At 46.6% G+C, this 26,179-nt stretch overlaps 1 protein-coding gene and 1 long non-coding RNA gene across 8 annotated transcripts in view; one reads left to right on the top strand and one right to left on the bottom strand.

Moving 5' to 3' along the window:
• Window positions 1–26,179, bottom strand: part of LOC309326839 — a 163,304-nt gene that overhangs the window by 131,574 nt on the left and 5,551 nt on the right. The gene's annotated exons all lie outside the window — the stretch shown is intronic.
• The window catches only part of DLG4 (discs large MAGUK scaffold protein 4), a gene marked incomplete at its 5' end in the record, with an annotated part of 134,652 nt that continues 109,860 nt past the window's right edge, over window positions 1,388–26,179 (top strand). For 3 of the 7 annotated variants that reach the window (XM_081835636.1, XM_081835635.1, XM_081835632.1), the window contains one exon: window positions 14,781–15,476. In XM_081835636.1, coding sequence (XP_081691762.1) covers window positions 15,447–15,476 — 30 coding nt within the window. Of the gene's footprint in view, window positions 1,505–4,409; window positions 4,481–14,779; window positions 15,477–26,179 lie in introns of those variants that run through there. The other 4 variants (XM_081835645.1, XM_081835643.1, XM_081835633.1 and 1 more) reach the window with 2 other exon arrangements.

Below are 26,179 nucleotides of genomic sequence, written 5' to 3'. Positions count from 1 at the left end.
AAGGAGGGGGTCAGACTGTGCCTTGGCCAAAGGCCTGGTGGAACAGCTCTTGTCTTGCAGGCCCTGCCAAAAGATGTCAAGTCCCGCAAGGCCCTAGTCTCTTGTGACAGAGCGCTCCACCAGATCGGGGCCACAGCCGAAAAGACCCTGGCTCTGGTTGAGGCCAGCCTAACCTCCCTGTGGCCCGGGACCTCCAAGATATTTTTGTTTGAAGACCGTAAGGTCCTCCGTGGGACATACCAGGAGAGGCGGTCCCATAGGTACGAGGGTCCTGTGTGAAGAAAGTGGGTAGAGAATGGCATGGAGAAAGTGGAATGAGAAAATTTTTCATCCCCCGATCATAACTCCTGGAACTCCTGGACATCCAGTGAAGCTGAATGTTGGGAGATTCAGGAGAGATTAAAAAAGTACTTCTTCGCACAGTGCTTCTTGAAACTATGGGACTTACTCTCACAGGAGGCAGTGATGGCCACGAACTTGGATAGTTTTAAAAGAAGTTTAGACAAATTCATGGAGAAGGCTATCAACGGCTATTAGTCATGATGTCTGCAGTCTCTCTCCACTGTCACAGGAAACATGCTTTCAGAACACCAGTTGGTAGAAACTGCAGGTGGGGAGAGCATTGCTGCTGCACTTGGGTTCTGTTTGCAGGCTTCCCAGAGGCACCTGTGTGGCCCCCGTGAGGACAGGATGCTAGACTAGATGAACCACTGGCCTGATCCAGCAGGACTCTTCTTATGTTCTTTCTAGGCAGGCACCTTCACTGTAATGTGTTTGGTGCCTGCTTAAAACACTTCTGCAAGCCAATCCAGACTGGTCAAGTTAATAGTTTAAGATGTAAGTTTCTTCTATATTGTATATTGTTAACTGGTGATTTTATCACTCTTTTGGGGGGGGGGAAAGGTCAACTAGTTTTCATCAATAATTTCAATCTATATTTTATATAAACTACTTAGAGGTTTTGACAATTAATTGGCAAACAAATCCTGTTAAATAAAAAAAATAGAATTATGAACAACAATTATATCCATATATATATATATATGTGTGTGTGTGTGTGTGTGTGTGTGTGTGTGTGTATATATATATATATATATATATATATATATATATATATATATTCCTAAATGCCTGCACTTGAGACAGGTCATAACACAGATGTCCATTTTACAGTTGAGCAAACTGAGGCCGGGGATGAAAAAAAAATTGCATCTTCCCTTTCTAAAGTGGGGGATTAACCCCAGGGCCCCTGTCCCATTGCCTCATTACCACCACCTCTCCAAGTGAGGGGGGTGGGAGACCAAATATTCCCTTTTCTGTGTGTTTGTTTGTGGGTATGGGACTGGTATTGAACCCCCTTCCTTCTTTCTCTTCCCTTCTGTTCCAGACACGACGGCCGCCCTGCGCCTCATGGAAGAGTCATTGTTGCTGGACCAGAATTTCCGACACAAGGCAGAAAAACTCCTTGGGATTTTCCAAAGTGAACTGTTTCAGGCTCTCCTGGGTGCGTATGGGAGGTAGCTGACACCAGGACTGATTGGGGGGGGGGGAGCAAGCCAGGGTGCTGCTTGAAGAAATTGAGGAGGAGCCTAATGGGCAAGGGGCAGGGCTTACATGCAGCACTCAGTCCAGCTTTCCCAAACCTGGGGCCCACCAGATGCTGTAGTCCAAAACAGCTAGAGGGCTCCAGGTTAGGAAAAAGTACTGTATTTTTTGCTCTATAAGACTCACTTTTTCCCTCCTAAAAAGTAAGGGGAAATGTGTGTGCGTCTTATGGAGCGAGTGCAGGCTGCGCAGCTATCCCAGAAGCCAGAACAGCAAGAGGGATCGCTGCTTTCGCTGCGCAGCTATCCCTCTTGTTGTTCTGGCTTCTGAGATTCAGAATATATTTTTTTCCTGTTTTCCTCCTCCAAAAACTAGGTGCGTCTTATGGTCTGGTGCGTCTTATGGAACGAAAAATACGGTAGTTTAGTTTCTGAAAGTCAATGCATGAGTTATACCCTCCTAACAGCCCAACTCCCAAATGTGGAGTATGAGGTGCAAGGAAGGCAGAGACTCTGAATGTGCTCAGAGCCACACTCATCTTTATTAACAAAAGAATCATAGAATTGTAGAGTTGGAAGGGACCCCAAGGGTCATCTAGTCCAACTCTTTGCAATGCAGGAATCTCTACGAGATCATACAAGACAGGCGGCCATCCAATTTCTGCTTAAAAACCTCTAGTGAAGGAGAGTCTACCACTTCCCAAGGGAGTCTGTTCCACTGCCAAGCAGCTCTTACCATCAGAAATTTATTCCTGATATTTAGTTGGAATCTCCTTTCTTGTAACTTAAATCCACTGGTTTGGGTCCTAGCCTTCATCTTCCATGTGACAGCCCTTGAGATATTTGAAGATGCTAACATATCTCCTCCCAGTCTCCTCTTTACTAGGCTAAACATACCCAGTTCCCTCAACCATTCTTCATACAACTTGGTTTCCAGACCCTTGATCATCTTTGTCACCCTCCTCTGCCCACACTCCAGCTTGTAAATATCCCCCTTAAATTGTGGTGCCCAGAACTGGACACAGCACTCCAGGTGTGGTCTGACCAAGACAGAATAAAGTGTGACTATGACTTCCCTTGATCTGGACCCTAGACTTCTGTTGACGCAGCCTGAGGCCCTGAAGTTAATAAGCCCTTCCTGCCCCATATGTATAGATGAGCTAGAGAACTAGGTGCAGAAGCCAACGAAGTGTGGCTTTGTGAAGGAGAGCTACTGAGAAAGTGTGCAGAAAGAGAAAAAGAACCTGAAAGCTTCTTGGAGAGGCAGAAAGAAGAGGAAGCTGCCTTATGCTGAGACTACTGGCCCATGTGGCTCAATATTCTCTACACCGACTGGCAGCAGCTCCCCAGGGTTTCAGACAGGGAATGTCTCCCAGTCCTATGTGCAGATGCCACCAAGGATTGGACCTAGCATCTGATGCAGAGGCTCTACCACTGAGCTGCATCCCTCTCCTAAATAGTGGTGTAAATGGGCAAGCAGACATTGCATATTGGAGGGGGCAGGGCAAGGAGAATTCCCACTAAAATTTCCAGTGACTGCCGTTTCCCAGGAGAGATGTTTTTGAAAAATAGTTCTTGACTGTATTTTTAGATTAAAAGATCTGAAGTTATTTTTGAGCAGGGATCTCAAGTCCTATAATTTTCCAAGATTTCAAAACACTGTTTAGAGGAGCTAAAAATGCAGAAGGCCAAGGGGGGAAATGAAGCAACTGTGTTTAATTTGTTCTGCAGGTGGGCGGGTTGCACACGGGTTCAAATAGCCAACGAAGTGTGGTTAGCTTTATCACGGGGTACAAATACTTTTTGAAATGGGTACCTGAGCCTTCACCAACTTAGAGCCTTCCAGATGTTTTGGACTACAACTCCCATCAGCCTCGGCTGATTGTAGTCCAAAACATCTGGAAGGCTCCAGGCTGGGGTCTATGAAGCATAATTCCCTGAGGAAAGGGAAGAGGATCTAGCTGGGGCAGTTGCTTATCTGAACTTGATAAATTGAGGAGGGTCTTAAAGCAATGAAGCAATGGGAGGGGGAGAAGTGGGTGAAGCTTAAAAGTGGGAGGAGCTTGTTGCTTGGCTGGGGTTTAGAAGGGGAATTGTGGGGGGAAAGAGGTTGGCCAAAGTTAGGGAAGACTTTCTTCTTCTTTGGGAATTAGGGAATCGGAGGGGAATTAGGCATGATCTCCTGAATACCAGGCCTGAGCTTTGAAGGGGAGGGAGGAGGCGGAAGATGAAGCTTGTGGTGAGCCTTGTTGAGCTTTCAGCATGGAGGGTGCCCAGGTGTATGGGTTTGGGGGCTGCTTTCCTCCAACCACGCAGCCCTCTCATCTCTCACCCTTGCATCAGGGTCCAAGAGCCTTGTCTTGTCATACACCTGCTGAGTCTACCTAATGCTAGGAGATAGCAGCCTCCTTATCTTCCTCCTCTTCCTCCTGATGCTAGAGCTGCACCTGCAGAGACTCAGCCAGCCAGCCATGGAGGGGTTTGGCTCAGCTCATGGGTCTAAATATAGGCTTTAATCTGAGTTTCATAATTACTTCTGAGCTGGGCTGAAGGGAGGTGGGGATGGGATGCCCGGAAGCATCTAGGAGCTCAGCTGTAAGGCGCTTGGTGTGCACCTGGGGAGTCCTAAGCCCTTTTCTTCCCACACCTGTGTGGACAGCTGCTCCCCTTGGCCTACCTTGCAAGAGAATGTTCTTTGCAGAGGAGGCTCCTCCAAGGTCCGTTTTGTGAAAATGTGCCTCCCAGATAGTGGCCTTTATTTTTCAGACAAAAGAAGGAAAAGAAATATTGGGGATTTCCCCCCCCCCCTTTTTTTAATCTAATATTTAAAAATTATTTGACTTTCCATCCATGCTCTTGATTTAGATATCCAGGAGTTTTATGAAGTGACTATTTCAGACACTCGCCCCACGACTTCACGGAGGTCTCGGCCTAAGGTAGGTGCTCTGTTGTCAGTGATTTCCTTCCTCTTCCTACAGCTGCTTGCTTTCTTAGTACTCCTGAGCCCAGCTCCTCCAACCTTGGATTCTGTGCCTCAGTAGAATTACAGAATTTGCTGCCACAGGAGGCTGTGATAGCCACCAAATTGAATGTCTTCAAAAGAGGATTAGATAAGTTCATGGAGGAGGATAGGGCTATTGTTTGTTGTTTTTGTTTTAGCTACTTATTTGTATTTTTATCTTGTGAGGAGCCCTGATATCTTTTGATGAAGGGCGGTAAATAATAATAATAATAATAATAATAATAATAATAATAATAAATAATGGCTACTAGCCACAATAGTTATGTTTTGCCTCCACAGTCCAAGGCAGCAGTGCTTTTGTATGCCAGTTGCTGGAAATCGCAGGAGGGGAGAAGGCTCTTGTGCTTGGATCCGGTTAGTGGGTTTCTCACATATGGCTGGCCGCTGTGAGAATAGGATGCTGGACTAGATGGGCCTGCTTTGGTCTGATCCAGCAGGGCTTTTCTAATGTTCTTATTGTGCACCAATGGGAAAAAAAATCCAATGTAAATTTGAAGTGATTCTGTGGTCCCTGAGTGGATTGCTAGCTAGCTAGCTAACATCATCTTATTTATTTAATTTAGAAATTTCTTTACATTTATATCTCTCTTCTTTCTTTTGACATGAAACCCAAGGCGACATACATGTGGTTCCTAGGCAGTCTCCAATCCATGTACTGTTCTGACCTAGACTTGCTTAACTTCAGCAAGGTGATGGCTTCATGTGCCTTTAGACCAGACCCTGGGGCCCTCCTGGGGCCATCAAAGCAGTATCTTTGAACAGTGGTACCTCGGGTTAAGTACTTAATTCGTTCCAGAGGTCCGTACTTAATCTGAAACTGTTCTTAACCTAAAGCACCACTTTAGCTAATGGCTAATAGCTGCTGTCGCTGCACCGCCGGAGCACGATTTCTGTTCTCATCCTGAAGCTAAATTCTTAACCCGAGGTAATATTTCTGGGTTAGTGGAGTGTGTAACCTGAAGCGTATGTAACCTGAAGCGTATATAACCCGAGGTACCACTGTACACCTGAAGTCCCAAGAGCCCTTTTTCATTTCAAGCCCTTTTCTGAAGGTTTCTCTCCCTTGAGGACATGAATACTGGGAAATGGGTGCCAGGGAGAGGCAGAACACAGCTAAATGTTTTTGGGGAAGAGCTGTGGTTGTGTGGTGTAACCCAGCTCTTGCACGAGTGGGGATCCCAAATTCAGTCTTCTGTATCACCATTGGGAATGGATCTGGGCTAGTGTGGTTAAGATCCTGGTGCCGGTCCAACAATATAAGGCAGCTTTACATATGTTTTAAGCAAGAGACATGGCAACAGGAAGTTGAAGATTAAACCGTCCAGACTCTTTGAGGTTGTATGTACAGACTGTTCAGATTGGATGGGTTGGAGGGAGCACTCTAAGGGACTGTTGGGGGATGTTCTTTCTAATTGAGTGAACTTCTGGTTAATTAATCTCACTGCTTCTCTTCTGGGAGAATGGAAGAAGGGAAATAGACACGGAGAAGCGGAGAAAAGAACTGTGGGCTCTCTCTCTCTCACACCCACCCACCCACCCACACCCTGGTGGATCTGCTTCTATGAATCCGGCCAATTAGAGGCCACAGGTGCCTTCCCATGCCCTGAAACGATGGAGACATGGATTCATTGGCTTTGAGCTTCAGTACGGACGCGGGTGGCGCTGTGGGTTAAACCACGGAGCCTAGGGCTTGCCGATCAGAAGGTTGGCAGTTCGAATCCCCGCAACAGGGTGAGCTCCTGTTGCTCAGTCTGTGCTCCTGCCAACCTAGCAGTTCGAAAGCACATCAAAGTGCAAGTAGATAAATAGGTACCGCTCCGGTGGGAAGATAAATGGCGTTACTGTGCGCTGCTCTGGTTTGCCAGAAGCGGCTTAGTCCTGCTGGCCACATGATCCAGAAGCTGTACGCTGGCTCCCTCGGCCAATAAAGCGAGATGAGCGCCGCAACCCCAGAGTTGGCCACGACTGGACCTAATGGTCAGGGGTCCCTTTACCTTTACCTACTTTGTCAGTGGCATGTTCCTCACTTAGTTTGGACTTCACAGCCTGTAGTAACCTCCACAACCCTCTCATCTGTGTCATTACCCAAAAGAGTACTCATTAGTGGTTACTCGTCATCCTGGAAAAAGTAACAAGTGGGGTGCTGTAGGGTTTTGTCCTGGGCCTGTTGTTGTTCAACATTTTTATAAATGACTTGGATGAAGGAATTGAGGGGAGGCTCATCAAATTTGCAGGTGACTCCAAACTGGAAGGGGTAGCTAATGCTGCAGAAGACAGAATCAGAATTCAAAATGACCTTAACAGATTGGAGAACTGGGCGCTAGCTAACAAAATGAATTTCAATAGGGACAAATAGGGACAAATGTCAGATGCACAAATATAGGATAGGGGACACCCGGCTTACTAGCAGTATATGTGAAAGGATCTAGGGGTCTTGGTGGACCACAAGCTGAACACAGTGTGATGCAGCAGCAGAAAAAAAGAAAAGAAAAGAAAAGAAAAGAAAAGAAAAGAAAAGAAAAGAAAAGAAAAGAAAAGAAAAGAAAAGAAAAGAAAAAGCTAATGCTCTTCTAGGCTGCATCAACAGAAGTATAGTGTCCAGATCAAGGGAAGTAATAGTACCGCTCTATTCTGACTTACCGGTAGTCAGACCACACTTGGAATACTGTGTCCAGTTCTGGGCATCACAATTTAAGAAGGATGTTGACAAGTTGGAATGTATGCAGAGGAGGGCAACCAAGATGATCAAGGGCATGGAAATTAAACCTTATAAGGAGCACTTGGAGGAGCTGGGTATGTTTAGACTGGAAAAGAGGAGACTGAGAGTATATATGATAGCCATCTTCAAATATCTGAAGGGCTGTCACATGGAGGAGGGAGCATGCTTGTTTTCTCCTGCTCTGGAGGGTAGGACTCAAACCAGTGGCTTCAAGTTGCAAGAAAGGAGATTCCAACTAAACATTCGGAAAAACTTTCTGACAGTAAGAGCTGTTCAGCAGCGGAACAGACTCCCACGAGGGGTGGTGGACTCTCCTTCCTTGGAGGTTTTTAAACAGAGGTTGGATGGCCATCAGTCATGGATACTTTAGCTGAGATTGCAGGCAGTTGGACTAGATGGCCCATGGGTCCCTTCCAACTATTCTATGATTATCTATTTCTCTTGCTGCTGCCTGTTACAGCTTCCTGTAGCAGTGAGTTCCACAGGTGAATTGTGTGTGTGTGCGTGCGTGCGTGTGTGTGTGTGTGAGAGAGAGGGGGGGGAATACTTCTTCACCAACACCTCTGTTCTGTTTCTCACACACTGGAGATGTCTTGCTTGTGGGTTTCTCATTGGGGCATCTAGTTTGCCACTACGAGAAGAAGATGCTGGACTAGGTGGGTCTTTGGCTTGATTCAGCTGCTGCTGCAGTACTCTTCTTATGCTCCCTTTCTCTTCTCCCACCTTCACCCCACTATGGAGCGGAAACCTGCTCCATCAGGGCCTCTACAGGGACAGGGTTCTATCCAACATTAGTTGTTCTCAGAGCGGGCCCATTGAAATGAATGAATGTGGCTAACTTAGGTCCATTGTTTCCAGTGGGCCTATTCTGAGCATAACTTCATTGTTTCGAGCTCATTGTTTCTTTTCCCTCCAGCACCAAAATAGTCAAATGGAGGTTGACAGGGCAGGGGTGGATATAGAAGCAGTTTCTGAGGAACCAGGGCAGAGTGGCAGGATAAGGATGTGAAACAGGAACAAATAGAATCTATGAGGTGAGGTTCACTCCTGGAGACCCCACTTTCTGCAGTGACTGAGAGTCTCTGCATGACCAAGGCTGATGTACTAACTACACTTTTTCCTAGATGTGTCAGATCTGGCCATGCCTGTATTAAAACTCATTTGAATTGCTACCATGGGCTTTGCGTATGGTTGCCTTTGAAGAATGTCCAGAAGCTTACAGCTGGTTCAGAATGTTGCAGTGGAGCGGCTGCTGAATGGGGTGAATTATAACAGGAATGGGGTCTGGAAGCAGCTCTCTAAAACTCTCTGTATGGCCCTTTGTCTGTCCCCAGACAATGCCCCTTATGGGCCATTTTCCATGTGTTTTTGCATGGTTGGAGTGTGCCCTTTGAAGTGCAATTCTTTATTTTATTCTAAACGGCCTCGGTCCAGTATACCTGAAGGAGCGTCTCCACCCCCATTGTTCTGCCCGGACGCTGAGGTCCAGCGCCGAGGGCCTTCTGGTGGTTCCCTCATTGCGAGAAGCAAAGCTACAGGGAACCAGGCAGAGGGCTTCTTGGTAGTGGCGCCCGCCCTGTGGAACGCCCTTCTGGCAGATGTCAAAGCGATAAACAACTACCTGACATTCAGAAGACATCTTAAGGCAGCCCTGTTCAGGGAAGTTTTTAATGTGTGATATTTTAGTGTATTTTTGGTTTCTATGGAAGCCGCCCAGAGTGGCTGGAGAGGCCCAGCCAGATGGGCGGGGTATAAATAATAAATTATTATTATTATTATTATTATTATTATTATTATTATTATTATTATTTTATTCAACACATTTAAATTCCATATGTCCTCAACGGAGCTGAAGGTGGCATACATTGTTCACTTACTCCCTGTTTTGTCTTCACAACAACCCTGCAGTGTAGGTTAGCTTGAGAGACTATGACTGGCCCAAGGCCCTGCAATGAGTTTCAAGGCTATGTAGGGATTTGAACTCCAGTTTCCCAGGTTCTAATCCAATACCTCTAACCACTGCACCATACTGGCTCTCTTGATTAACTGCATGGCTTTGGGAAGAATAATAGGGACCTGCCTTTATAAGGATTTCTGATGCAGTACATGTTAAAGCAATGTTTGAACACTCATAAATCTATGTATAAATGCTGAGAAGGATTATTTATTGATGTTACAAGCATGGTCCTTGCTAAGAAGATGGGGAAGCATATATAGGGACTGAGTAAAGGAGAATGAGCAGTCCCAGTGGGGGAAGGGCAGAGCATGGCTTGTGGGGCATGAAAGCGTGCTTTTCTGCACAGATGCAGTTGCTCAAAGAGGGGCAAATCCTGGAAGGCCTGGAATTTAGATCTGCCTTCTCTCTGTTTCTCACCAATGACCCTCCTGTTCTAGGGTGGGTTAAGAAAGAGACAGAAGATAAGGCTAGCCTGTTTCCTCATGGGTTTTATACAAATCTATAGGGCAGCCACGTTACAGTTCTGCTTGTCTCATCTCAAAATGGCTAGCATAGAGCAGGGAAAGGTGCAGAGAAGCAGGACAAACACCAGAACTAGAGTTGCTCTTGGCACAGTGCTGATGAGCTAAGCAGATCTTGGCTCAGCTCTGCCACGGCCACCACATATTTTCTCTGCTTCTGCTGTTTTGGTGTTGGCTGCGTTGGCACCACTCACTGCCCCTCCACTGGGCTTCTGGATTCACTTCATTGATGGATGGGCACCACCACTTTTGAGTGGGAGCTAAACTCTGCTCCCAGCCGTGGTGACCACTTGCCATCTTACAATACCCAGAATGCAATCCCTTGCCCCATACATCTGTTAATATTTATAATCCTGCTTGAACTATAGATATATGAAATTAGTAAATTTTATAGATCTGTGGGCCAGGGCATTACATAAGTTCGTTAATAATATTTTTGAGTGACTTAAAAATGGAGGAAAGCTAGCACAGATGGGACTCAAGTTTGGCTCCTGTTCCAAAGTGGGGCCGTTTCCTGTTGCTGAAAAGCCTCTGAGGTCTGTTTAGCAGTGAATGGCAGCAGAACCTGGTCAGGCAAGTGAGGGGCTCTGCTGAGACTCTGGGCCCCTTGTCAAATGCCTGACATGGTTGACAGCTGGCGCCAGACCTGCTGAAAAGGGCAACTGAAATGATCAGCAGTTTGGAGCAAGCTCAAGTATTTGGGGCTTTGTGCAGAGCAATCTTATACTCTAGTTCCACTGGAAGGGGATAAAAGATTCATTCTCTATACCTTCAGCATATAACCCCTCAGTAATCATCTCTTGGTTGCTAAAAACTAGCAGGGAGGGGGACAGTTGGCTGGGCCAAGCAGATGTCGCCCTAAGAGGGAGATGACTGAAATTAATACAATTATTAATGATATGGGTAGGTGTCCCCCTCCAGTAATACTGTAGCTCAGGCACGTCCAGCTTCCAAGAGACTGGGATCTATAAAAAAACTGGCAGTGACCCATTGTATTGACCAGAGTTGTTAAGCTTTTTTGGGGGAGGATCAGCCAAAGTTGTCAAGCTTTCTTTTGGGGGGGGGGGCGTTATCAGGGTCCTGCAATCGACCATTAGATCATGATTGACCAGTTGGACATCCCTGCCCTAGCTTATCCTCTGCAGTTGATTGACAGTAGTGTGGAATTGAACTCTCTGCCATGGAGTGGTGGTCAGTAGCTTAAGGGTAAGAGATTTATGGAGATGGAGAGATCCAACATTGGCTTTTGGAAGGGGCTTCAGCTTGGTGACAGAATACATTTTTTGCTCACAGAAGGCCTCAAATTCAGTTTCCTCTACCATCATAGAATAGAATAGAATAGAATAGAATAGAATAGAATAGAATAGAATAGAATAGAATAGAATAGAATAGAATAGAATAGAATAGAATAGAATAGAATAGAATCATAGAGTTGGAAGAGACCACAAGGGCCATCGAGTCCAACCCCCTGCCAAGCAGGAAACACCATCAGAGCACTCCTGACATATGGTTGTCAAGCCTCTGCTTAAAGACCTCCAAAGAAGGAGACTCCACCACACTCCTTGGCAGCAAATTCCACTGTCGCTCTTACTGTCAGGAAGTTCTTCCTAATGTTTAGGTGGAATCTTCTTTCTTGTAGTTTGGAGCCATTGCTCCGTGTCCGCTTCTCTGGAGCAGCAGAAAACAACCTTTCTCCCTCCTCTATGTGACATCCTTTTATATATTTGAACATGGCTATCATATCACCCCTTAACCTCCTCTTCTCCAGGCTAAACATGCCCAGCTCCCTTAGCCGTTCTTCATAAGGCATCGTTTCCAGGCCTTTGACCATTTTGGTTGCCCTCCTCTGGACACGTTCCAGTTTGTCAGTGTCCTTCTTGAACTGTAAAAAGTAAAAAGACTTTGGAAGTTTGCTAAATGAGATGCCTGATGGCATGAGATAGCTTTATATGGAACTTCCATGGCCAAGGGCAGTCTAGCACTGAACACCAGCTGCTTTTAGAGCCACAGCAGGTATAAGGACCCTGTTGCCCTTGTGTTCTGCTTGAGGGGCTTCCCATTAGGGCACCTGTTGGAAGCTTGAGGCTGGCCCGGGTAGACCTTTTCACCTGATCCAACAAAGCTCTTCTTATGTTCTCTCTGTTAGTTTCCGAGGATGACGTGGTTTTTGTGGGCCATGATTTTTATTTGTCTCTGCACCCCCGTGTCCTGCTTTGTCAATTTCCTCTCAGCGCTCATGATCTCATAAGCCCTCTCTCATCTCCTTCCCCAACTGAACCTCGCTCCAGAAGAGAGATTATTCAGCCCCCCCTCCCCACAACTTCATAATTTTAGTTGCTGGTGTAAATGACTATGAGAGTGACTTCACAGAGTTTGTTTATCCTGTCTGCTGAGACGGAGAGAGGATAAGAGGAAGGAGCAGCAGCCGCCAGTTTCAATGTGACAGGAAGGAAGTCCTTTTTCTAGGAACAGATTCTCTCCCTCCCAAGAGCTGAAGCAGTTTAGTGTGGGCTAAAGCTGGCTGGAGGGCAAGGTGCCAGAAAATTTTTGGAGGGTTTCATAGGGTTCCTCAGTGTGCTGGGGCAGTCTACCTTTCCATATGTAGCAAGGGAATGCTGCAGACTTCAAGCACTGGCTATGTAGTCCTAGGGCAGCCTTTGCTAACCTGGCATCCTGCAGACTGTCTGGTCTTAGGAGCCTGAATGATAATAATATCACTGCTATTATTTAGTTAGATGATGATGATGATGAATTTCAGTGCCAGACTGTCTGATTTGGCAAGCTGGATTATCATTATCATTATTGCATTTATTTGTCATTTACTACTAAACTGTCTCAAAGCTGTTGTTGTTGTTGTTGTTTAGTCGTTTAGTCGTGTCCGACTCTTCGTGACCCCATGGACCAGAGCACGCCAGGCCCTCCTGTCTTCCACTGCCTCCCGCAGTTTGGTCAGACTCATGTTTGTAGCTTCGAGAACACTGAAAGCCGCTGTGGGGTGGTGGGCCACCTATAAGAACCGAAAAGAAGAGTATAGGCTGCCAAATAGGACTTAGGGCCTCAAATAGCCGAAAGGACTCCTCTTCTTTTCCCACAGATCCTCTCAGGTGTTAAAATCAGCAGAGAATGATCAGCTCTTGGTAGTTCCTCTGCCATCAGGTGGTTCTCTGGGACAACCCCTAAGTTAGGATCATGGGAAGCTGTACCTTATTCTGAGTTGGGCCGTAAATCTGTCTAGCCCAGTATTGTCTATACTGTCTGGCAGCCGTTCTTCAGGCAGGGTTTTTCCCCAGCCCCCCTTGAGATGCCATTGCGGACTGAACCTAGGACCTTCTACATGCAAAGCAGATGCTCCACCACTGAGGGACAATCAGTCCCTAAGTTGTGGAACTCCTTCCCTACAGAGGTGCACCTGCAACCTTCACGCCAGGTTTCTCCTCATATGGTGAAAACGCACCTCTTTATCCTGACCATTGCCACCCGAGAATGATATATTTAGGACCTACCCTATTCTTGTGACTGTAATTTGGGAAGGACCATAGTGGTAGAGCGTTTGTTTGGCATGCAGAATGCCTTAGGTTCAATCCCTGACTGCAACTCCAAGTAGGGCTAGGAGAGACCCAGAGACTGAAACCCTTAGAGCTACTGCCAGTCAGTGTAGACAGTACTGAGCTAGATGGATCAAGTGGTCTGACTCAGTATAGAGCAGCTTCCTTTCTTCCTGTTTTAAACTGCTTTTCGTATTGTATTTCAAGATAGTTGAAACCCGCACTGAGACCTTATGGTGAAGGGTGGGTAAGAAATCAAATATATTATTATTATTATTATTATTATTATTATTATTATTATTATTATTTATTATTATTCTATGTACACACATAGGCACACATATAAAAGCACACACACACAACATTTCCCATTTTCTGTCTGTCTGTCTCATGCATCTATACCTATGTATATCTACTGGCACATACTCCCTGATATTCTCTCTCTCTCTCCATTTCCAGCAGATCTTCTGTTTTCTGCCTCCCCCTCACTTCTGTGATCAAGGCATTTTAGCTGCAGTTTTTAAAACTCTCCTCCCTCCCACCCCAACATCCGTTTGACCATATATTTCTATCTCTCTTTTCATGGGCATATATTTTCCTGGCAGTTGGATCTGATCTTTTCTTTTTAGCCCTCCTGTCTTCAACTCCAAATTTAACCTATTGCAGTCTGTTTTGGGGTTGTTTTTTGCAGGGGTTTGAGGGAGAGAATGTTAATGAATTCCTGGAGATCCTGTGTGTGTAAAGGTCAGATTTGTGGGGGTGGCATTATTTTTCTTTTTTTACCCCCTCTCTTGGCTCCCAGGCAGCCCCCCACCATTTTATATGAGATATTTCCTGTTAGGTGTAAAGTTAAATTGGTCTCAAGTGTGTGTGTGTGTGAGTGAGACTGTGTGTGTGTCACACACACTCACATATACATATACTTGTGATTATCTTCTCCCTCCCAACCATTATACAAAGGAAGAAAAATCTTCCGAAATTAGATGAGGATCAATACCCTGCCCTGAAATATCACACTCAACGCTTGTGCATAAGCACTGGGTTCCCGGGGTCTCCCAACGCCTTTTGGATCCCACTTTGTCACCACCACTTTCTGCCAGTTACATGCATGACCCATACTGGGTGAGCTCATATGACAAAAATGTACACTTGCAGTCTCACACACGTACAAACACACACACCCCACCGAAGTTCCTGATCTCTCCCTTCCTGATCCTTTCTGGACTTTGGTGCTGGGAAGAGGCTGTCTGTGCCTTTCACTTTCACCCACAAATGAAATTCAATCTCCCTCCCGCCAGCCTCTCATTCTACTACCTTCAGTCTCTCTGGCGCTGGGAGAGTTAACTCCCGGTGACGCTGCTGCCTCCACACACCGCCCACCTCCCTTGCTGGGCTGGATCCTTTCTGGCACTCAAAAGGTTAACCTCCTCTCCCTCCCCCCCTTTTTCTTTGTGCCCCCCTCTCTCACTGCTCCATATTCCAGGTCCCTCTCCCCTCCCTCTGATGGGGAGCAGCAAGAGGGCTCTTCCTCTCTCCAATTCAGCCCCTACATCTTAGCGGGACCCCCCCTGCTCCTGGCCTTCCCCCCATTTCCCCCTTCTTCCCCCCTTCTCTCTATCTCTCTTCCTCCCCTCTTTTCCCACCCTTCCACCTTCTTTTCCACCTCTGCACCTCTTTCCAGCTGCCCATCTTGAGCGAAGGGAGCAAAGGACTCTGTTTCTCTAAGAACAGGCAGAGCCTCCTTCCTTTTTCCACCCTCCCCTTCCTTCCTTGCATTCTGTCACTTCCCCCCCCCTCACTGTAAGCTCTCTCTCTCTCCCCCCCTTCCTTTTGGATCTCTCGCCTCTCCTTTCACACACGCTGCCTTTCATCTCTCGCATACTCCCAACTGGCATCCCCCCACCCTAACACACACACACACACACACCACCCCCCAGATGCCAGCATTGGCACCCCTAGGATACACCAAAGCGTAGCTCAGGGGCGGGTGGGACGTAACACCCGTGGTACCCCTCATCAGTCAGGGTGAGCTACCCAAGAACCATAGTTGAGGGGGGGGGGCAAGCGGTAACCCTGAGCCCCGGAATATCTGATGTTCTACAGACCTTTCCCAGCTAGGTGCTTGAGTCAAGAAAGGGATGGACTGCTTGTGCATAGTCACTACCAAGGTAAGATTTGCCTCTGGAGGGGGTATATTTGTGCCGTCTTTTGTGCTTCTTGTTAACTGTGGGGTAGTTTGCTCACCTCTGCAAAGGGTGGGAAGGGGAGGGGGGGTAAGAGAGCTCTGGAAAGCCATGTGTGTTTGTCTGTGTGTCAAGCGGCGGAGCAGGGGCAGTTGCTGATGGGTGGCATGGAACAGCTTGGCAATGCTACTGGGTGCCAAGGTGGTCGCTGGCGATAGGGGTGGTTATGGTGGTTGTGGTAAGCAATGGAAGAGACTCCTTCATTGCTTGAAGTGGTGGGAGGAGGTCTCCAGAAGCCTTCTGTCTCTCCCATGAGCAGTTTCCATGGAGCCGATGGCTGCGTGGGATAAGGCTCTATAGGGTGATGTGGGGTAGTGGTGGTGAGATTGGGGAGGTGGAATCGTCCCTATAAAGAGGCAGGAGGGAGAGAAATGGGGTGTTGCAGCGGAAAAAGGTGGAATCTTTACTGCTGGAATGTGAGGATGCTGGCCCTGGTGCTGAATCTTTGGTGCTCTCCGTGGTGCTGAAAGTGGATGCCACAAGGCTTGTGTCTTAAAGAGCTTGCAGCTAAAGGAACGTGGCGGAGCACTGGGAACACAACACACTACTAGGCTGACATTGGGTGCAGGTGTGTGCATGTTTGTGCGTGCACACACACACACACACATTGTACAGTTCCAGAGGTTGCTGGGAGGTTTGTGTGTGTGGAGGGGGTTGAATGGACCCGTTCCCAATTCCACTTTGAAATATCTTAGGGCTGGAATGGTTCTAAGATTAGGGTTATGGTGAAGTACAGGTCAAGGGTTGAGGTCCCTCTCTGTTTTAGCTGTCTTGCTAATGGGGGCTCTAGGGCTTTGCCATAAAAGTGTGTGTGTGTGTGTGTGTGTGTAAGAGAGAGAGAGATGCTTTTGCTATGCAGTTTCATTTGGGGTGTGTGTTGGGGGGGAGGTTGGGGTCCTTCCCCAAGGTTGGGTGGTGGTTGTTTTAATAACTAGGAGACTTTCGATTGTTGAAATGGTGTGTGTGTGTGTGTGTGTGTGTGTGTGTGTGTGTCGGGGTGCTGGGAATTCTAGATTTGGGCTACTGGTCTTGGGAAAACTTGTCAATAGCTACAGTATTGAGAATTGAGGAGTAGGTGCTTCTCTGTCCAATCTGAGAGCCACTTGAGTCCTATATAAGGTAGCAAGGGGACCCATCCATTTCCTTAGTGCTCTCCATGGACCTTGGTGCTCAGCAATTTCTGGCCTTGCTTTCCTAGTCCCTCTACCTCCCTTCCCTGACTTCTTTTCCTGGTGCTGTGGGTGGGTGGCTGGGTGGTGGTGGTCGTTGAGATTTCCAGGCCTCATTCAGGGCCTGGTTCTGAGTGGCGTTTGGGAATTGAACTCTCCCTTTCTCCACTGGACTAGGATTGAGAGCTGCCCCTGCTCTTGGCTGTTGGAATAAAAGGGTTTCCCACAGGTGTGTGATGGAGGTTGCCAGTGGGGTGGGGGCAAGAGAGGAAGGTCTGCATGTGTCAAGATGGGCAGCAGGAGGGAGAGCAGTGTTGGGGAGTGAGGGAAGGATAAAAGTCTGGCATCGTCTGATGCTCACCCGAAAGTATTTGTCTCTTAGCAAACTCATGTTACTTCAGAGAACAGCAGATGGAGGAAGCATAAGAATGCACCACCTAAGAGGGAGGGTGGGGGGAAGCTGTGGAATGCAGTGTCTTGACAAAGCAAGATCAAGAAACCTTTCTTAACAAAAAAAGAAAAAAAAGAAAGAAAAGCATTCCGCATTGGGTTTTCTGCCCCTCCATGGAAACGCAGAGCAATCCAAGATCCCATCAGGCCTTTGGAGAATGGAATGATTCAGTCCTGATTAGTCAGGGCGGGGTGAACATTTAATTATAAAATAAGGCATTGAGGTGGGTGGGTGGGGGGAGAGTGAATGAGTCTGTGGGGTGGGGGTGGCCAGGCTCCAGGGGTGCACAGTGAACAGGTGTTGCTTTTGGCTGAGATGGCTTAAAGTGTAGCTGGCTTATTGGGGGGTTTTTTGAAAAAAGAGAGGGGGTTGAGAGCACATCACCCGGGGTGTATATAAGTGTGAGTGGGGGGAGGGGGAGAGAGACAGAAATAGCACCAAAAGGAGCCATTTCATTCCGCCCATCACACACACACACACACACAATGCTTGCGCTAAATACCACACTCCAACTGTACATGAATGCTGATTTTGGGGTGTGAGTGAGGAGGGTGGGGTGGTAGAAGAGAGAGAGGTTGAGTGGTTCGAGCGTCTGATAGGAACCAGTAGTAGAAACTGCAGTGGCTCTCCGCTTCCAGGCGGAAGAGGAATTTGGGGTGGTGGTGGTTGAAAGGTGTAAGTGCAAATAGGAAGATGAGAGAATGTCTGGGGTTCTCTCCCCCCCCCTTCACAAAACCCCCAACAAATTTTCTTGGTAGTGGGGAAAGTGATAAGGTCTATTTGAGAAGTGTCTCTAGGCCGCATAACTGAAAATCAGGGTAGGGGGCTCTGTATGATGGGTGCCTAGATTGATTTTGCTGCGGAATGTAAAGCAGGCAGTGGAGTGGGTGGGGAATGGCGTTAATAGGGTTGGGTGTGTGAGGAGGGGAGACACAATCTGGGGCAGTTTTTCCCAATCGGATGCCCTCCAGATGTTGGGACTACAACTCCCATCAGCCCTAACCAGTACTGACTGGAGTTGATGGGAGTTGTAGTCCCAAGATCTGGAGGGTGTTGGATTGGGGAAATCAATTCTACAGAGACTGTAGGTTATTTCTTAGCCCTGAATGTGAGGGTATATCTACATTAATTTGTGCAGACACACAACACATCTGTAAGTGTGTCTGAACACTCTGAGGCATAAGAATAGAGTGTATTATTTTTTCTTTTTCTTTTTTAAAAAAGGTTTTGAGGAGGGGGAGTCTGGTGATTGTGGAGAGGGAGGGCTCTCAGCATAGCAGCAGGAGGCCCTGGCCCATCATGAGAGGGACAACCCGGTCAGATGGGTGGGGTATAAGTAATAAAATTATAATAAATTTTATAAGTCACTGGCAAGGGTGAACAATAGGTTTTCTGGGGGAGGGGGAATTGGACTTCCACTGAAAATAGCCTCCCCCCACTTTCCATAAATTGACAATGGTTCATTAATAATGGATGTGGGCACTGGGAGTGATTGGCTGGGGCTTTACTTCCTGAGGCTTCATCTATCTCTACTCTTATCAGATCTTCTAAGGACTGGCCTTGGATTCTTTGCTGGTTAAGTGCATGTGGAGGGGTGATGAATGTGTTGAGGAGGGGTGGGAGAGAAGGACCCCTGAGGTTTATTAGATTGGTTTTTGCTTCCTTACATTCCAGGCTAAGGGCCTGATCAACATTTGATGGCTTCATGGTATTTGTCTGTCATTTGGGGTCTTCAGGGGCTTGGCTAAGCTTGGAAACCCACTCTTCAGAGTTGACCAGCAGGTTATTAAAAATAGAATCCAGGGAGAAAGTTGGGTTGAGTTAAGCCACCCACAGTGAGCTGTGTGGGAGTGTTCTTGCCTGCCTTCCCATTCATAGTTTTGATCCATGAAGGGTTCTTAAAGTGTCAAGAGCAGGTGACGTCAGGAGATTTAAAGGCAGGTAGTTTCTTTTTTCTTTTTTTTCTAGGGGAGAATTTTTTAGAGGCATTTCCTGTGGACTATCTGGTCAGAGTTCTAGGACAAAGATGGGGAAACATTTTTTGCCCGAGGGCCACATCTCCTCATAGGTAACTTTCTGGGGGGCAGAAAGTTTTTTTTCGGACAAGCAAAAACACTTGAGATAGGGACAGGGCAAGGCTGGTGAGGGATGAAGCCTTGGGTGTGTCCTGAGGAGAGTCCCAAGAGCCACATACAGAGGCTTAGAGGGCAGCATTCGGCCCCTGGGCTTGCTGTTCCCCCTCCTAGGAACATAGGAAGCTACCTTATACTGATTCAGATTATCTAGATCAGTATTGTCCAAATAGTTCAGTCTATATAGCTCTTTGGTCCATAAAGCACAGTATTGTCAACAAAGACTGGCAGCAGTGGCTGTCCGGGGTTTCAGACAGAGGACATCCTGATTCTTACCTAGTGATGCCTTTAGGGACTGAACCTGGATCCTTCTGCAGGTAAAGTACATGCTCTGTATTATCCTCTAAGTTGATATCAGAGTGTGTTAACAGTAGTGTCTGGATCCTGCCCAGTTTGTATGTGTATTCTAGAGGCTTCAGGAAAGTCCCCCCTCCCACACTTCATTTTAACAACTGGAGTAGAAATTTGCCTTGAGGCCTGTGAAGATGGCAATTTGGAATCATCTAGATGTAGACAAATGCCTAAAATCAGGAGTGCAAAGGTGTTTGATATCAATCAGCCATCTTTTCTAGTCACTTGGTTAGGAATATAGGAAACTGTCTTTATACTAAGCCAGACTATTATCACCAATGGTACACTGACAGTGGCTCTCCCGGTTGCAGACAGGAATCCTTTCTCACCTGTACCTGGAAATGCCATATGGGACTGAACCCTGGGGCCTTTTGCATGAAAATCAGCTGTTCTACCACGAGTTTGGGCCCTTTCCTAGCTACTGAGTTTCTAGCTTTTTGCGTCTGTCTTGAATGCATATTGGTGGAGACTGATTGATCCAGGTAGAGCATTTGGGGTGGATGTAAAAGTGTGAACACGTTCAGCTTTCCTTTCTAGAAGGCCTTGGATTTAATGTAGGAGTGGGGAAATCTGTGTAGTTGCCAGAGTTACAACTCCCATCATTCCTGAACATGCTTGGCTGAGGCTGCTGGGAATTGAGTCAAGCAGCATTTGGAAGGGTGCAGGTCTCCCATTCCTCATCTAATGTCACAATATAGGGGTATTAATTTATTAGGGAGTTGGGTGTATTAGTACCAAGGTGCTTCAGGTAAATCACATGGGGGATTTGATTACACCACTTGTCAATGACCAGGATGGAAAGTATGGTTTTTTTTAGATGACTAGGTGTTGGGCACGGAATCCTTGCTGGGCTATTGTGAATGCTTTGGGCAGAGATTGGACTTGAAAGTATCTAGCCATGGCTATTGTTTGTTTCAAAAACACCTAATAGCCATGGCTAAATATTTTCAACTTCAAAGCTAGGGAATCAAAAAAGGCTGAGGGGGAGGACCTTCCACCTCCCCTAGGCTTTGGAGGGTAACTTGTAGATTGGGGTAGGAGGGGAACCTGTGGCCCTTCATATATTGTTGGGCTCCAGTTCCCATAAGCCTCAGCCAACAACAGCAATAATCAGGGATGATGGGGTCTTTGTAAGGCAGCGTCCCAACGGATCATGACTATTACGGCCTGATAGTTTGTTGGTCCTTCTTCATGGTGTCCAATGTGATCTGCTTGTCTCTACTGAGCTGTATGTGCTAAAATTTCTTGGGGTTGGTGGTGGGAAGAGATTTATTTAAAAAGTGGCAGTCTTGCAGATCAGTCCTCATCAAGGCATCCGGAATGTAACTCCAGAAAGCTGCTAGATAGCCTAGAATAGCCCTGCCTTTACCTTCACCCTTTTTTCTTGTTCTCCGTCTCTCCAGGCATGGATTATTTGTGAGAGTGTGGTGTTCTTTAGCAGCTGTAAGAAAATGGGGGTGGGATAGGGCATCCGGTTGGTTGGTGACATTGTGTGTGTGTGTGTGTGTGTTACATGCCTGTGTGGCTCTTGCCATTGATAATCTGGATTGGGAATGAGTCATCGTGTGTGTGTGTGTGTGTGTGTGTGTGTGTGTGTGTGAGAGAGAGAGAGAGAGAGAGAGAGAGAGAGAGAGAGAGAGTGTGACAAGGAGAGAGAAATTCACAGTAGAAGAGAGATTCCAAAAAAGAGAAATGCTTCTGAGGATGGGTGAGTGGACTGACCTGTGACCACTGCCCCCCAAAGGTTTATAAATGATTTGGTCCAAGAATTGTTGAAAGGGGGGCTTTGCTGAAATTTAGAAAAGGCCTTTGAGCTGGCAGAAGGTGGGTGGGAGGTATCATACAGCAGTATGTGAGAGGGGGAGGGAAGTACCGTAAATTAGGCAATTTGGAAAGGCTCAGTCTCAGTGAGAATTCAGCCACAGGACCTATTTCCAAGCATTTGGTGTTGGAACAAAAGTCCTCCTAAGGGCATTTAGGGAAGGTTGTGGTTGTGGATGCAAAACACCCCAGAATCCACCGGAAACTTTACACACATGTGTACACACCCACACAACACACCTGTTGCATCCCAGCAGGTAGATCTTGGGTATCAGTCAGTGAGATTGACAGATCTGGTCCAGAGTAGATGCCTTTCAAACACGTATACTAATAACCACATAGGCAATCTGGCACACACATTTTTTTCTTGATATCAAGAAAAGCTGGATGTATTTATGATTTTTAATTGTCTATTGTACTGTTTTATTTTAATAATCTTTTAATTGGCCTTAAAGCTATTTTGGAAAAGGTGGGATGTGTATGTTTTAGAGAAAACAACTTATGCAACCCAAATAGACCTTGTAAAAATCTTCCATTTTTGCTCATGCTGTCTAGTTTTTATCCTTTTCCACCACCTAAGGAACTCTGAACAGTTTATGTGAATCGTCTGCCCCCTCCCATCTCAGCAACCCTGTGAGGTAGATTAGCTGGGAGAGTTGAGCCCATCAATTTCACCCACTGCATTTCATTGATTTGTAGAAATTTGGGCCCAGGTCTCCTCTCCTGCCTGGCCCCCACAGTCCAACATACTTTCCACTCCACTGATGCTTTAAAAATGTATATCGTTAGAAGTAGTATTCAAACTCACTTGCTTTTTAAAAAAGTATTTGCTGAGAACATATATTTGTCATTTTTTTAACTCTCTTGTCTTCAACTGGTGGGTCAGGACCCATTAGTGGGTTGCAGCCTGATCCAAGAAAACGGTCATCCAAATGCATGTTGGAGTTAAAAGTGGGTCCTGGGTCTGAAAAGGTGGAAGATACTTATTTTAACTGACTTTTCCTGCTCTCTGTCCTACATTTGGAGGTGTGAATGGTGCAAAGGGCTGGTCAGTGACAGTGTCCATGGTGGTTGTGGTGGAGAGGGTCAATGTCACTTTCAGCATCTTGTCTGAAAATGCCTTGAGCCTGTCTGAAGATCTGGCATCCTCAGTGGGGTGGGTGGTCCAGAGCTCAGTGGTGGAGCATCGGCTTTGCATGTCAAAAGTCCTTGGTTCAATTGCCAACAGCCTCTTCAGATGAAAAGGGCAGGGGCAGGCAATAAGAAGAGAGACTCTCCTCTCCCTGAGATCCTGAAGAACAACTACTAGCCACCCTGCTTCTATCCACACCATACACTGAAAGCACGTTCAAAGCATATGACTTCCCCAAAGAATCCTGGGGACTGTAGTTTCACCCTCACAGAGCTGCAATTCCCAGCACTTTCAACAAACTAGTGCTCATGTTTCTTTGGGAGAAGCCATTTGATTTTAATGTGCCTTGAATTTCTTTTAAATACATGGTGTAGATCTGCATAGGCAAAACTAGAGTAGATGGAGGGATTGCCTGAGTTTTGGGACAAGGCAGCTTCATAGCTTAGGAAAAACCAAGGGGATGCTGGCAGCAATCAGTCCAGTTTTTGCTTATCTAGTGAGTGTGTTACATATACCACGACCCATTTAGTTGCTCTTGTATGGGTGTTGGATATAGGATTATAGCTGTGAGGTTTGCTCTAAAGGGAAAGAGGGTGGCTAAATCCCAGATTTTTATAAGAATGGAAAGGTTACACAGGAAGCTGCCTTCTACTGATTCAGACACTTGTTCAGTATTGTTGACTGGCAATGGCTCTCCAAGGTTTCTAGCAAGAGATCTTTCCCAGCTCTACCTGCAGATGCCGTTGGGGATTGATCCTAGGACCCTCCTGCATTCTACCACTGAGTTTCCTCTAGCTAGGTAGCAAGCTTTAGAGATGCAGCAAATGCTTTGGCTAATTGTTTGCATATCTCCTCAGACAAGTTTTGACAAGTCTTCTAAGTTGAGCTCTTCGTCCCAGTCTACGTCTGTACTGGAAAAGTTTTAAAGATGTTTTAATCACTTTATCACTTCTTGTTTGCCATCCTGGGCTCCTTGATATGAAGGATATAAATAAAAATAAAAATAAACTTCACTGGTTAGGACTGCAAGCTTTTGGTTTGTCCTGGAGTCTTCTTCAATGAGCTGTGTTTGGTATAAGATAGTGACTGGCCTTTGAACCAAAAGGAGCTGTTTTTGCCAACAGGGTGGTTTGGGGTGGCAAATCCTTGGGAGGCCAATGATTTTAAGAGATTTCTATTCCAGAAGTGGATGTTTGTGATGTTTAATTGGTTGATGGGCTTTTGTTTGTCAATAATAATAATAATAATAATAATAATAATAATAATAATGCAAATTTGGCATTAATGCCCCCCAAATATGATTGAAAATATGCAAACTAAGTGTTCAGGGGTTTTGAATAGAGTATTTCTGTTGCAGCCATTAGAGTTTCACCAGACATTCTGTGTTTGTCTGGAGTGATGGTGGATGAGAACAGTGCTGGGTTAGGTGATAGTGAGGTGGATGATGGAAAGGGACTCAGACTGCAGAGGGCATGTTTGCAGTCCTGTTGTGTTCTTGCGTTGTTTTCAAAGGTTTCCATGCAGGCAGGAAGGCAGGGCTTCTGTGCCCTTTTACATCCACCATGATAGTCGGGCATCAACAGGTGGAGCGTTGCAGGGTTGGGGGAAACACTTTGTCAGCTGTTTTCTACTTACTATGCAGCTATGGGCCCTGAGTTTTTGTACACGAAAGTGGTGGTGGCCTCAAAGAGGACTGGAAGCTTGGGCTGCATTTGTGTGAACAAAAGCTAATGGTGTTTTGCAAGGAAGTATGTGCCTTATATCTCTGTGCGACTTACATGCACTCCACTGACAGGAGTACGTTCTGTGTCTGCTCCCAACAAATGCTTTTCTCAAGTTATGGGAAGTGCTCAGGGAAGTGATGGAAATATATCTGTCTCCTAGCAGCCCTGGTGTGTGTTGAAGATGGCCTGCAATGTGAAGCCAGTTTTTATTGTGCTGTGCTGTGCTGTGCAGTGCTGCCCCCCCCAGCCCCCCAAATATACACACATACTTGAGATGGAGGGCACATTATGAATGAATTTCCTTCCTGGGCCTGCAAAAAATGGTGGCTGCTCCCAGGAGTCATTGGCATGAATGGGATTGTAACAGTGCAGACCAAGGGTCTGCGAAGCTGCACTCATGAACAGAAGCAGCAGACAGAGGGGGTAGCTTTAAGAGAGTCTTCCTCCATGCAGGGCCCTCTAGATGTTGCTGGAGTTCAACTTCCAGTGACTACCATTGCCAAGGACTGCACCAGATTGGAGAAGGTGGCTTTAAGATATTTAAGGGGATGACAGAGTGTGGCGCTGATGATGCCATGGTTGCAAGTTTGATCCCCATATTCCTGCATTGCAGGCAGTTGGACCTGATGATGCCCAGGGTCTCTTCCAACTGTACAATGCTATGCTATGATTCTATGCTATGCTATGACCCCGCTAGTGCTGGAGATGAGCCAGATCTACCCAGCTCATGGGGGAAACCTTATCCAAAATAAGCTCAATTGAAATGAATGGGACCCACGCCCATTTATCCCAGTGGAGCTCATAAGATTGCTGGGAGTGCCCTATTGGATCAGGCCAATGGCCCATCTAGTACAGCATCCTGTTTTCACAGTTGCCATCTGGAAACTCTCAAGTGGGATCCAAGCACAAGAGCCCTTCCTGTGGCTTCCATCAACTAATATTCAGAAACATTGCTGCCTCTGAATGTGGAGGCAGAGCATGGCCATCCTGGCTACTATCCACCGATAGCCCTTTCCACCGAAAGCCTGTATCAATGTTGGTGGCCTTGGATGCCATCACTGCCACCTCTGGAGTGAGTTCCATAGTTTAGCTTGCTCAGGAGACTGTCCACATGAATTGTGCTGTGTGCTTCAGATCTGTCTGCCACCCTAGAATCATAGAATCCTAGAGTTGGAAGAGACCACAAGGGTCATCGAGTCCAACCCCCTGCCAAGCAGGAAACACCATCAGAGCACTCCTGACATATGGTTGTCAAGCCTCTGCTTAAAGACCTCCAAAGAAGGAGACTCCACCACACTCCTGGGCAGCAAATTCCACTGTCAAACAGCTCTCACTGTCAGGAAGTTCTTCCTAATGTTTAGGTGGAATCTTTTTTCTTGTAGTTCTGGGACCCTGAGTGGTCCCAGACCCTCCTCCAAGGCATTCACCTTTCTGTGCCTCCAGTTCCTGCCCTTTATATTATGAAGTCTCTCAAGAAGGTTTCATATGTGGAGAGCTGTTATGGCTTACAGAACAAGGCAGGCCACTCTCTCTCACCCCAACCCCTGGTGCTCCTAGCATAGGTTGGGGTGGATGGTGGTAGGATGTCCCCACATCACAGCTGATTGCTGTTTTAAGGCAGAGGTGGTGATACCCACAGGCATGAAGATGTGTGCCTTTGAAACCACCCAAATTTTGATTTGGGGCAGTAGAGAGTCGTACAACTGTTTTTTTGACAATCGCGAGGTAGCTAAAACACCTCAGGCCAAGGAGTGAGATTGACGAAAACTTCCTAAGGCAGTGTTCAACACACTCCTGATTTTGAAAGCAGTCTCCACCACACAGGTTCCCTCTAGAAGTTTTGGACTA

This window comes from Podarcis erhardii (genome assembly GCF_964252035.2).
Source record: "Podarcis erhardii genome assembly, chromosome: 13".
NCBI lineage: Eukaryota > Metazoa > Chordata > Lepidosauria > Squamata > Lacertidae > Podarcis > Podarcis erhardii.
Note: the sequence above shows the minus strand (reverse complement) of the source record. Positions and strands in the feature narration are given on the sequence as shown.